Source organism: Mustelus asterias, chromosome 6 (genome assembly GCF_964213995.1).
Source record: "Mustelus asterias chromosome 6, sMusAst1.hap1.1, whole genome shotgun sequence".
NCBI lineage: Eukaryota > Metazoa > Chordata > Chondrichthyes > Carcharhiniformes > Triakidae > Mustelus > Mustelus asterias.
This window is the reverse complement of record NC_135806.1, coordinates 59,792,854-59,806,892: the sequence shown is the minus strand read 5'-3', so window position 1 is coordinate 59,806,892 and position 14,039 is coordinate 59,792,854. Positions and strand designations below refer to the sequence as shown.

At 39.7% G+C, this 14,039-nt stretch overlaps 1 protein-coding gene across 7 annotated transcripts in view; it reads left to right on the top strand.

Annotated features, from left to right (window-relative positions):
- The window catches only part of LOC144494880 (selenocysteine insertion sequence-binding protein 2-like), a 102,198-nt gene extending 92,853 nt beyond the window's left edge, over positions 1 to 9,345 (top strand). For 4 of the 7 annotated variants that reach the window (XM_078214386.1, XM_078214385.1, XM_078214383.1 and 1 more), the window contains one exon: positions 972 to 2,304. In XM_078214386.1, the coding sequence (XP_078070512.1) occupies positions 972 to 1,144 (173 nt within the window). In that variant the 3' untranslated portion in view covers positions 1,145 to 2,304. Of the gene's footprint in view, positions 1 to 971; positions 2,305 to 8,405 lie in introns of those variants that run through there. The other 3 variants (XR_013498168.1, XR_013498167.1, XM_078214384.1) reach the window with 2 other exon arrangements.
- The last annotated feature ends 4,694 nt before the right edge of the window (positions 9,346 to 14,039 follow it).

Sequence of the window (14,039 nt, the reverse complement as noted above, 5' to 3'; positions counted from 1 at the left end):
GGAACTAAAAACTTTTATTTCCCTATAAGCTCTACAAAATAGATCATTTTAAAGCTTCATGATTTTTCTAAAATTTAAACCCTGTAAACTGTTGGCAAGGTCTCTGTGGGCTTTTTTTAGCATCTTGCACAAATCAGGGGAACCAGGCTAAATATATGGGATTATGGGGATAGGGCCTGGGTGGGATTGTTGTCAGTGCAGGCTCGATGGGCTGAAAGGCCTCCTTCTGCACCCCAGGGATTCTATGAATATAAAGAACAAATGTTAAATGCTGAAAACCACATTAAAAAAGACAATATTACTATTCACTATGATATTGTTTGTTCTATTTTAATCTGGCCTCCTGTAGATTCCAATTGTTTGTGTATATTTAATAATTTAAAAACCGTTACCTATTTTAATTCCTCCAGGCTTCCATTTTCAATTTAGATTGTGGGAGCAACACCACGAAGAAAAGTATTAAGTGTGATTAGCAAGTAAACTCCAGAGAAGTCCTCAAAACCCACATGCACCCAACCAAATGAGTGAATTTGTACTGTGGTAAAGGATTAAATTATGTTTAACCCTGAGATTAAATTCTTCGCTGCTGGAGAAAGAAGAATGTTGTACGTTATAAACCTTTTAAATATCTGTCCAAAATACTGTACAACCCTTGCGTAAAAAAAGTTGAAAAATATCAGTTACACTTTATAAAAATAGAGTTTTGGAATCTAGTTGCTCATTGCACCTTTATGAAATGGAACCATAATATTATGCAGCCAAACAGCTCTTTTGTTTAAAAAACAAAATGACTAATATTCTGCATTTGAGTTTAGTTAGAATACTTGATAACTGGTCTATTTTATTTGTTTCTTAACTGCAATTGATTAGGAGAATGGTAACTCCCAATGGATATAGAACAGGTTAAAGAGGGGAGGTTGTAATTTGATATGTTTAACTCTGCAGTGAAATGTGATCTATCACTCTTACAGTTACTACATGGAAAAAGTTGCTCAAGAGGCAGTGTAACCCTGACCTGTCAGACACTGAAAACACAGGAACTTCAGAAACTCTCCACTGTGACTCCGAAGAAGAATCTGGTGATTCAATACAGAAATTTCCAAAATCCGTTCTTGATTTTGAATGTCAAGCAGCAATGAGATGAATGAGTGTGGTTTGTCATAACTCTGTAAAAGGTTTCTGTGGCTCTCTAACCACTATTTTGTGCAGGAAATAGTGATTAAAATTTACAAGAAAATGAAAAGACCGTTGATAATTGTTACCTTTTTTTTAAAAAAAACATGCAGATTTAATTTAATTTAATTGCATCCCACTTTTCCAAAATCTAGTTTGCTGAAGAATGTTAATTATGCAAAGATAAACATCGGACAACCTTCAATAGTCCAAAGAAACTAAGTTAAGAATGATCTATAGCTGATAGCTAATTCATTGCCTTGAGATAACTCTCTTTCTGAGATTGAAACATGTGATATTTTGTCACTGCCACTGCAATCTAAATGTCCCAAGAGATCAAACAAGTCTTGTACAGTGCAGTTTTCTAACATTCCTGAAATTCTTAGCTTCCTGCTGTAATAGTTTCAGTCAAGAATGATGGTTTGTTATGGGACAGATCCCACCTAGAGGCTAATGAAGGAAAGTTTAATGGCCAACATTGCTGAGTCCTAGATAACTTTATTGGAGAGCTACAGGGAACAATACATCCATTGCAAAGCTCGTAATGATCTATCTTTTTGCTATTCAGAATTACTTCATAATGAACCAGTGGAGAGGCACTGAGGTGAACAAATGCCTTCCTCAGGACATAATATTCAAAAGTGGCCTCTCCAATAACATTGTATAAAGTCAGAATAACTTGTCAAATGCCCTCGTGATGCATCTCATTATAAGATCTTCACATTGAGTGGATATTTTCTATGAGTGGCAAGTAATTACCCTCAAATCCAAATGGACATCTTCTATTTGTAAACATTCTAAATACTTAATATTTACCTATGTGATATCTTTCTACAAGTACATCAGTTAATTGGTTCATATTTCTTTGAATATGTAGATTATAAAATTTGCCAAAGGTATTTCATAGAATCTCTATGGTGCAGAAGGAGGCCCATCAAGTCTGCACCGACTCTCTGAAAGAGCATCTTACTCAGGCCTAGTCCTCTGCCCTATCCCCGTAACCCCACGCATTTAACATGGTTAATCCACCTAACTTACACAGCTTTGGACACCAAGGGGCAATTTTTCTTGGCCAAATCCACCTAACCTCTTTGGACTGCAGTATTAAACTGCATGGCCAGATAAGCAGACAGCAAAAAATACCCTCTTCACTCTCATCTCTGAATAGTTTGAACAGCAAAGGAACTGGCACAAACTTTGCAAAAATCCATTGTTCAGTCAATCAAAATAGTTTCACTTATCATCACTTTGACAGTTTTCAGTCTACAGGACTAATTTGTTACTTTTAAAAATTTTACCCCATTCTTAAAGTTACAAAGCCAATGCGCAGTGTGGACAGAGCAAGCCCTTAATCCATCTCCTTCTTTGCTCCAAAAACCAATTCAAATTGAACCCAATTCAAGAGAGACATACAAGGTCCAAGCTGATAAGATAAGGCGTTGCGCTTGATCTGATACTTGATCTTAGTGAAAAGGCTGATTTTAATACCCTGAATGAACTTCACTTAACCGTTAGTTTAGGTGGACTGGCCATTCCAAATTGCCCCTTAGTGTCCCAAAATGGGTAGGTCAGAGGGAATAGCGTTGGAAAATGCGTGGGATTACAGGGATAGGGTGGGGGATGGGTCCGGTGGGATGCTCTGTCAGAGAGTAGGTGCAGACTCGATGGGCCGAATGGCCTCCTTCTGCACTGTAGGCAGTGATGATTCTATAGTCAGTTGCAAACCCTAACAAGGTTAGAAATAACATGACTGACGTCTCTGGTTAGGATTTGCTTCAGCTGTGGTTTCTCACAAGCCAAATGGGAATAAACATATTGCACTAATGAAAGCAGCTCAAACCCATAACCTAGTTTTTACTTATTGTAACCAATAAGTAAAAACTATAGAAATGTGAATTTGCCATGATATACTGGGCGTTTATAAAAATCCTTATGGAACTGCAAACTGGAATAACACAATAGAAGCAAACTGTAGTCACCACATGAAAGCATAATTAATGAAGTTTAAACACAACACAAATTTCTAGACTTCAACATAATAGCCACCTTTTATGATGCACAATTCAATACAATTTTCTAAGTTTGCCCTTACTGTCACCATTTCCATTCTGTTTCAGCACTATTATCATTTTAAACATTTAGAAATTATGCATTCGTATGCCATTCACAGTTTGCTTTCATGTATATATCTAATGTGATTAAAGTTGTACTAGAATTTTTATAAACACCCTGTATTTCTAAACAGCTTCGCAAAATCAAAGAATAGAGCTAGCTCCAAAAGTTGCTGGTTAACTTTACTACTACAAAATCAGCTTTAAAAGCCAATGTGTCAAAAATGCACACTTTTTAAAAATTGGCTGTAACAAAGTCAGAACAAAGAGGTGTTTAAATATCTGTACATTGGCAAGATGCTATCTGAACTCACGATGAGTACCTTGTACAACCCGTTGGCTGCAATTTGGAATTGGGAAACAATAGGGACTTTTTTTTCTAAAATGAGTCGTAAGCAGGAACATTTTGTAGCTAAAGGTTTTTTCCATTTTCCATTCCACCATCTCCCAGGGCCTACATTCGAGTAAAATGCAGATCTGTATGATATAGGAGCACTGAATCTATCAATCGTAACTTATCCAGAGTTTGACAATACCACATACAACAAATTATTGAACTTCTGTCTTTAACTTCTTATGTATTATGAAGTGCAATGTTACTATATTTGGGAGCCATCCAAATTCCAACTTGTAGCAAAGTACAGAATGTAACATGAATCCCACGATAATAGAATTGTATACATTTTATGTAACTGCTGTAAAGAATGCATTTGACAGATTATCAGTGAGATGCTATGACAAATTTATAATTCTTTAAGCTTGATCCTCTGCCAGAGCAAACTTCCAAGCAGTCTAACACCTTGGGATATGGCATGAACAGCCTCATGCTGCCAGAGGTATCTCCACAAGTGAGAGTGGCCAAGTGACTCAAAGGTGACAGGTGCTCCAAGTTATAACCTGGGTGTACACACATTACACTTATAACACTAATTTATCCCTTAGATTTGATGTCTCTTTCAACTATACTAAACTTAATTTACTTTATATGGGAGCTGGGATATTAAACTGGATTCTATATACATTGAAACATGAACTATATCTGTATCACCAGTTACAAATTACGTTATATGTAACAGTTTTATTGGTTAGGCATATACAAATGTTCCGGCTAACCCAGAACTGGTCCAATGGGGTTAGGTGAGTTGTAAAAATACATGCTATGTGGAATTAATTGGAGATGATTAGTGTGAATTTTATTCATCATCAGATACAATTCTGAGTCATTCCTACAATCTTTGCTTGTTAACCTTGTTTAAAATAGTAACTTGACATTTTTTATTCATTCATGGAATATGAGCATTGATGGCAAGGTCAGCATTTATTGTCCATCCCTAATTGTCCTCGGACTGAGGGGCAGTTAAGATTTGCTGTGAATCTGGTGTCACATGGAGGCCAAATCAGGCAAGGGTGGCAGATTCCTCCCCTAAAGGACGTTAGTTAATCAGATTGGTTTTTACGACAATAGACAATGGTTTCATGTCATCTTTAGACTTCTAGTTCCACATTTTTGTTGAATTCAAATTCCACCATCTGCCATTCGAGCCCAGATCCCTAGAACATTATGCTAGTCCTCTGGATTATTAATCCAGTGATATTGGTTTCCACCCACCCTACATTTCATGGCAGTGGAAACCCGCGACAGGGGTTTGCCATTGGCAGGTCCATAAGATCCTGCCAGCGTGAACGGCTGGAAAATTCTGGCCACCACCTCTATGCCACCGCCTCCCCCATTGATTTAGTTCAACTCAATTACCCTTTGGAAAAGGTTTTATATTAGAAATCTATTCAATTTTCAGGTCAATGTGATCAATACATTGTTATCTTGTTGAACACTATTTGTATGGAGACTGATAATGGTCTATGGCGGCACAGTGGTTAGCTTTGCTGCCTCACAGCTCCAGGGACCCAGGTTCAATTCCAGCCTCAGGTGACTCAATGTGTGGAGTTTGCACGTTCTCCCAGTGTCTGAGTTTTTGCCTGGTGCTTCAGTTTCCTCCCACAGTTCAAAGACGTGCAGGTTAGATGGATTGGCCAAGGTAAATTGCCCCTCAGTTTGTGTATGTGTGCCCTGTGATGGACGACGTCCTGACTTGGGTGTATCCTGCCTAGTGCCTAATGTCTGTCAGGATAGGCTCCAACTCCCCTGAATTGGAGTAAGCGGTAAAGTGACGTGATAATGATCCTGTTCATCAGAATTAGGCTCTATCCTATTTCTTTAGCTGATCATCTAATTCTCTTTTTATACTGTAGACTTTTCGTCATTATGCTGAACCAATCTCTCAGTTTATCCAAGGACAGTTAACTGAGATGTGCCAAAGAATAATATATTTTTTCAAATTTGCAATGCTGTCTCAATCACTTTGAGGTAACAGCCTCAACTATCAAGAGCTCTGCAAGTTTAATCACCAACTGGCTGATTTTTTAATTCAGGATTGGGGGATGTGCCCTAATTTTAATACTGCAGGTGCCTGCCTGCAAAATTATAGATGTATCTTGGTCCCCCACCAGAACAGGAAGCAGAAAATGTGCTCACTCAAAAGTTTTTATGTTTTTACTAGCACTACAACAATTGTTAGAAGTGCCTCATCAGCCTCTTTCATTAGAGGGTTGATTAGATCAAATTAGCATTTCTGGCAGGGATTCAAGCTTCAACCTCCTGGTGGGTCTCACCAAGATTGCGGTGAAGTTTGGTATTTGTGGTTGAACTTGGAAGAATCAGCATCTGGGCATAATCCAGTCAAGAGATGAGGGAATTGCCAGACCTAACCAATTTAATGTTGGATGGAGGTTCCACTCTAAACAGGTCCCCATGAAAACTTGGAACATAAACTTGGCCAGACTTGTGTACCTGCTCTGTGTAGTTCCAGGAGACAAACATCAGAAGTGCATCAGGAGGAATGAGCATTTTTGGGCCCAGTATTTTTGTCTCTGAACATAATGATCAGGAATGCTTCCAGTTCAGTCTTGATCTGTGCTGAGTTAGCTGGTATAACAGTAAAGGTGTTGCAATTAGTTTTAGTATCCATTGGTAAGGGAGGGGACAATCCTACTGCTAATATTCAGTGACCCCAACTGGATGTGCAGTAGGCGAAACAGAATTAAACATGGTGTAATTCACTCCACCATTATGTAGTCTGTGCTCAATATCTAGGATTGTGCTCAATATCAAGGATTGTATGAATAATTGCCAATCAGTGAAGTACTTGGGGTTAATCCACCTATACAGTAGTGAGGGAGTCAAAGCCTTCAGTAGAGATGAACAAAGAAAATTACAGGAACAGACCCTTCGGCCCTCCAAGCCTGCACCAATCATGCTGCCCGTCCAAGCTAAAACCCACTACCCTTCCGGGGACTATATCCCTCTATTCCCATCCTATTCATGTATTGCCAAGACACCCCTTTAAAGTCACTATTGTATCTCCTTCCACTACCTCCCCCAGCAGCGAGTTCCAGGCACCCACCACTCTCTGTGTAAAAAAAAACTTACCTTGTACATCTACTTTAAACCTTGCTCCTCGCACCTTAAACCTATGTCCCCTAGTAATTGACTCTTCCACCCTGGGAAAAAGCTTCTGACTATCCACTCTGTCCATGTCTCTCATAATCTTGTAGACTTCTATCAGGTCGCCCCTCAACCTCCGTCGTTCCAGTGAGAACAAACCAAGTTTCTCCAACCTCTCCTCGTAGCTAATGCCCTCCATACCAGGTAACATCCTGGTAAATCTTTTCTGTACCCTCTCCAAAGTCTCCACATCCGTCTGGTAGTATAGCGACCAGAATTGAACATTATGTTCCAAGTGCGGCCTAACTATGGTTCTATAAAGCTGCGACATGACTTGCCAATTTTTAAACTCAATGCCCCAGCCGACGAAGGCAAGCATGTCGTATGCTTCTTGACTACTTCTCCACCTGCGCTGTCACTTTCAGTGACCTGTGTACCTGTACACCTAGATCCCCCTGCCTATCTTCTGCCATTCTGGGTTCTGCCATTTACTGTACATTTCCCATCTGGATTCGACCTTCTAAAATGCATTACCTCCCATTTGTCCAAATTAAACTTCATCTGCCATCTCTTCGCCCAACCGATCTATATCCACTGACGGTCCTCATCGCTATCCACAATTCCACCAACCTTTGTGTCGTCCACAAGCTTACTAATCAAACCAGTTACATTTTCCTCCAAATCATATATTACAAACAGCAAAGGTCCCATCACTGATCTCTGAGGAACGCCACTAGTCACCGCCCTCCATTCAGAAATGCACCCTTCCACTGTTACCCTCTGCCTTCTCTGACCAACGTAAGAAGTCTCACAACACCAGGTTAAAGTCCAACCTGTTGGACTTTAACCTGGTGTTGTGAGACTTCTTACTGTGTTCACCCCAGTCCAACGCCGGCATCTCCACATCATGGCTTCTATGACCAAGCCAGTTCTGTATCCATCTTGACAGTCCACCTCTGATCCCGTGCGACTTCACCTTCTGCACATGTCTGCCATGAGGGACCTTGTCAAAGGCCTTACTGAAGTCCATGTAAACAAAATCCACTGCCCTACCCTCATCAATCATCTTCATCACTTCCTTGAAAAACTTGATCATGTTAGTGAGACATGACCTCCCCTTCACAAAACCATGTTGCCTCCTGCTAATACGTCCACTTATAAGTGGGAGTAAATCCTGTTTCTTAGAATCCTCTCCAATAATTTCCCTACCACTGACGTAAGGCTCACCGGCCTGTAATTACCTGGATTATCCTTGATACCCTTTTTAAACAAAGGAACAACATTGGATATTCAATGACGAAGAGATGAAAAAAGTGGGTAAAAAGTGAAATTATATAATCCTTCTTGATTGCCTCAGTTTCAACAAGGAATACATTTCACAAACAGGTTTCCATTTTTAACCTAACGTAGTCTGATAAAGATACTTTAGTCTGAGGGTTCTTTTGCTCTATATTAAACGAAACCAGTTTGTCTCTTTCATGCTTGAGTGCCCATAATTTTTTACGTTTTTCCAAAATTTATGATCGACTTGGTCTATCGTTATTCTAAAACCCTGATTTAATGTCCACTCTGTTTTTACTACATCCAGTGTTTAATAATCCTTTGTTTTTAATGGTTAGATTGACAAATCCAAGATATACGTCTCCTGGATTATAAAGAAATTATGCTGCGAATGGTTTCATAAGATGCCAAATTTTCAAAGGATGCCTGCACTGCCTCGAGCACTGTTGATCTCCTGCAAGCAGCTCAGTCTGCTTTGTAGGAAGTAGGTAATTCATTTACTTTCTTGCTGCAGAAGCACCATACAAAATGAGTGCTTTCATTTTTCTTTGTTCATCACTGTTCCCTTTTCCATTATCTGCCTGGAATCTGCAGGAAACTGTGAGGGGAAAACAACTGCACACAGAGTGAACTAGTTATGGAATGGCAAGAGCAGTCCAAAAGAGTTGTTGTTTCTGAAAACCACTTGTGTCTAAACATTCTTTGATTGGTTCAGATCCAAGAACTTGGGTTATGATGAGGATTTGAGATAGTTCCAAGTTCGGTAAATGGGCATTCACTTCCAAAAAAGTTCTTTTTTGAAAACAATATTAAATGGGAGAGCACAACCTGGAAATGTTCATTTTTGCTGCTCTAAAAAGAATTGCAGTCCTGCCTAAAAGATCAACTTTTAAAAAACTATGTGACAGAAGGCACTATTCTTCCTGTTTTCAAAAAAAAGCTTCAAAAGCAATGAGGTGATTGGTGATAATGGGCACTGCCTGCTGATCTCTAGCTCTGCATCCTTGATTTAGGAAGGCAATAAACACTGTTTGAATATTGTAACACTGTGACTTTAAAGATAGGTTTTGTGGCAAGTAAATGAATTTAATGCTGTGGAATGTATTTTGAATTGCCTTTTTCAGGAAGACGGACATCATTTAGTTGCTGTAATACTTTACAAAGGCTAGTTCAATACAAATGAATGTTAAATTTTTATTCTATACATTTATACTAGATAAACATGATTCAAATTTTGCTGCTTTTTGAATATTTTTGAAAAATAAACAAACTTTCACTAAAAAAACATGGTACTTTCCTTTGGATGCTGAAACTCACACTGCTGATGTCTAAAAAGAGAAAAAATTAATAAATGTTGTGAAAGTGGGGGGTAATACAGAACAGAACTTGCCTCGTCAATCTGTTCATTAAGTTTGGCTTTTGGCTTACAAAAAATAACTAAAGTGTCCTGAAAGCTTAAATATTGCAGCAGATGACTATCAAAGAAGCCTAATTTTGAATTCCAATATTCTCTACCAGTCAGACACATTGCAATTTAGTGTTTTGTCATGCCTGCCCCCTTTAGTCAAGAAACACACTATCATCCATTCTGCACCATCGACCAATCAACAACAACAAAATGGTGGCAAGATCCTTCCCATATTCCTCATCTCCACTATAGAAAGCCACCTTTTGCTTGTTCCAGTCATTTCTCCAGATGATGGGCAGAGTACGCTGCCTGAAATACTGAGGCCTACTCTCAGCCTTTTGGATAAGATCAAGTGTAAATTCTGAGTTGCGAGTCTTCAGTTTTTGGGTGGACCTCATGTTGGCTTCAGAGTGACGACAATGATGGCAATGAAGAAAACAGTGTTGATGGATCCTAATGCTGGCTTATCCCTAACCCCAATACAGTATCGACTCAATGTTCAAGCTATGGCTGCAAGCACCCGAGCTACAAGCCTGGGATTATGTAATACTATCAGGGTAGCAATGAAGATGTCGGATGAAGACACATCCTTAATATTAAAGAGGGTACTGTTCGAAGCCTGCCCATCTTCTGTCTGCAAGATTTCCCCCAGTGTTGGATATTTTGGCATCATATGCAAAAATATTGTGGGATACGTCAATAGTCTAAAGGTTTCCAAAGAAAAAGGAAACGGAGGCTGCTTATCATTCCTCACTGCCAAGGTTGTTTACTTTGTCATTGCAGTGGAACCGAGTGGTCACCGTTCACATGTTCAACACCCTGCAGTACATGTGTTCACTTTCCTCACCAGGAACAACACAGGTCAGGAACCTTTCAGTATCTGGATGAACAAACAACAGGCCAAGATAACCTTGAAGGTGGATCCCAATGGAGCCATCTTCCATCCTTCCTTCAACTTTGCCATCAGAGCAAGTCAAGGCTATTTAGTGTACATTGAACAGCCCAGACTGTGTTGCACCTGCAGCAAAACATGACATGTGGCCATCAACTGCAGCTAATTTACTGTTGAAACTGAAAGCAAGATGGGCATTTAATAAAGAACTAAAGGGAGCAATGGTGCAACCTGTGTGGGAATGTCATGCATTTCTACAAGACCTGCTCAAGACATGGTGCTATCAGTGCTCAAGTAAGCCAAGCAAGAGCAACAAGCCAGGCTGTTTCGAAGGAAGTTCATGTCACAATCCTCCAACAAGGCCCTCAGTGCACAAGATGATAGGAAAGGCTTGTGAGCAAAAAAATGAAGGACTCCAGAAATTAACCAAACCACTCAGCGTCCTCTTGGTAAAGCAGAATCAATAAAAAGGAGGCAACAACAGCACAAGAAAGGGACTGGCAAATGAAAAAGATGAAAACACAGAAGAAGGGAAAAGCTGCTATCCAAGTGAGTGGCAAGAAGTAGCAGATGTCCTAAGCAGATATCGGGGGCTCCTCCTCCTTGGTTCAAGAAGGGCAGGAAAGCTAACACCAAAAAAAACAGAGCAGCAAAGTACCAAGGTGATAAAGGAGTCAAAAGGCCCAAAACTGGAAAACACAAAGCTGGAGACTGAGCTGTGGACACTGCGACACATCAGGGAGGCTGAGTTACCTAAACGCTTAGTTTCAGGAGGTGGTCACACACATTACAATAACATCTTCTGGTTTGGAAAGTGGTCAGGACAGGAGGGTGTGACTGCATCTGAGGCAGGTAAGAGGTGTCAGCCTCTGCAATTGTCCAACAGGTAAGAGGTTCTTTCAGCCTGTCTGGATGAGACTGGGAGGCTGCAGAGTATGTGAGCTGACTGATCATGGCTCTGTGGTACAGGATGCCATTCAGGTGGGGGGAGCACATAATGTAGTAGTAGTAGTAGGGGACAGTATAGTGATGAGGATTGACACTGTTCTCGGTAACAAGCAGTGAGAGTCCAGACAACTGTATTGCCTGCCCAGTGTCAGCATTTAGGACATCTGCTCAGAGCAGGGGGAACAACTTGCAGTGGGAGAGGGAGGGTCCCGTTGTCATCTTCCATGTAGGTACCAACAACATAGGTAGGGCAAGGAGGAAGTTCATCACAGTCAGTAGGAGGAGTGAGGCACCAAATTAAGAAGCAGAACCTCAAACGTAATTTCTATTATTATCTAAGCCACGTGTAAATTGGTAAAGGACAAATAATATTAGAGAAATTAATGCGTAGGTCAAAGGCTGGTGTGGGAGAAGTGGGGTCCAGTTTGTGGAGCACTGACACCAGTTCAAGGGAAAGTGGGATTCATACCGTTGGGAGGATCTACACCTAAACTGTGCTGGGGCTGATGTTCTAACGAGCTGCATAACTAGAGAAGTAGAGACAGTTTTAAACTAAATAGTGAAGGCAGGGGATCAAATTTGGGAAGATGTGGTAAACCAAACAGTAGGTACAAGGCAAGAGAGATCAGTACTAATATGGGAAATGATAAATCGATTGTGACAAGAAAGGACAGAGAATACAAATCTAAGAGTAAATCAACAGATAAGACCAGCAGATGAAGCTAGATGCTACAAAAATAATAAAAAGCAAAACTTAGCCTGTATTTAAACACGTGGCATTCTAAACAGAATTGATGAACTGATATCATACTTATATTAATTTCTATTTGCATTATAATAGCTATTACAGAGACAGCTGTAATTATTTGGAATCCAAATATTGAATGGTATGTGACATTTGAGAAGGACAGGAAGTTAAAAACAGGTGGAGGAATGGCGTTAATTAATGATGGCATTAGCATATTAGAGAGGAATGATCTAAGTTTAGGAAACCAGGATGTGGAAGCAGTTTGGGTTGAGATAAGAAATTATAAAGGCAAGAAGTCGCTTGTGGGAATGATGTACAGGCTCCCAAATTTAACTACATGGTAGACAGAATATAAAGAGATAATGGAAACTTGTCAGAAAGGTACAGCGATAATCATGGGGAGTTCATATATGGATTGGAAAGATCAGATGGGCAATGATAGAGCAGATGAAAATTTATAGAATATTTTCAGGATACTTTCTCAGAACAGCACTTCTGGAGCCAACAAGAGGGCAGGTTATACTTGACCTGATATTGTGCAATAAGATAGCATTAATTGATAACCTTGTAGTGAAGGCACCCATAAAATATAGGAGCAGAATTAGGCCATTCAGCCCATCAAATCTGTTCCGTCATTTGATCATGACTGATATGTTTTTCAACTCCATTCCCCCGCCTTTTCCCCGCAACCTTGATCCCCTTACCAATTAAGAATCTATCTCTGTCTTAAATAAACTCAATGACCTGGCCTCCACAGCAATGAATTCCACAGATTCACCACCCTCTGGCTGAAGAAATTCCTCCTCATCTCGGTTCTAAAGGGTTGTCCCTTTACTCTGAGGCTGTGCCCTCGGATCTTAGTCTCTCCTACTAATAAAAATAGCTTCACCCCTAGGTAGCAACGATCATAATATGATTGAATTTTCCATTCAGTTTGAGGGAAAGTAGAGTGTGTCTGTGACTAGTTTTTTAAAAAAGTTAAATAAGAGCAATTATGAGGGCATAAAAACATAACTAGCAAATGTGCTTAAGGGACGATCAATAGATGGTCAGTGGCAGACATTTAAAGGGATATTCCGGAATACACAGAATTTACACATTCCAATAAAAAAGAAAAATTCCAACACTTGTGCTTAACTCAAGAAGTTAAAGACAGGATTAAACTTAAAGCATAATTTTGCACAAAGATAAGTGGCAGGTCAGAAGATTGGAAAGGATATAAAGAACATCAAAGAATAACAAAGATATCTGTAACGTGATAAATACGATAAATGCACTTAAGCTATTTTACTTTATCAAATGAAATTGTCGAATTTAAACTCTGTGGGGTGTTCATCCACTTCAAGTTTAACACTGCAGTATTTATTTTTCATTTAACTTACTTCCCTTGGGAAAGTTATGTCCTTTCTCTCTGGTTCTTCCACTTCTTTGATGTAGTTTGGCTTTAATATTTTTCTTTCTTTTTGCAGGGCATCAGTAATTTAGATCAGCAGACAGTTTTTAAAAAAAAAGATCTAATGCTGCGATCATGAAACCATTGTCGATTGTTGTAAAAGTCTATCTGGTACACTTCATTTAGGGAAGGAAATCTGCCATCTGCCATTAGGTAAATTGCACGTGATTCAACAATGAGCAAGGGAGTAGAAAGTCTCCCAGTTGTAATTGTTGTTTTGTGCTGAATTAGTTGGTCTTAATCAGGCAGGTATTCAGGGTGTTATAATGTCTCAAAGTACTGGGGGTTCCGTGCCCACCGGGCAACGCGGGAACTGGGGTGCATTATTGACTCCCATCAATCACATCTTAATTTGATGTTTTAAGTTTCCTTGTGCGGTTGGTGCAGACGCGATGGGCCAAATGGCCTCTTTTTGTACTGTACGGTTTCTATGATTCAGCCTGGGAATGACAAAGTTATCTATGAAGAGAATGTATAGATGCATAGGCAGATAATATTTTGGAAGTGGTAACGATGTTAGTGA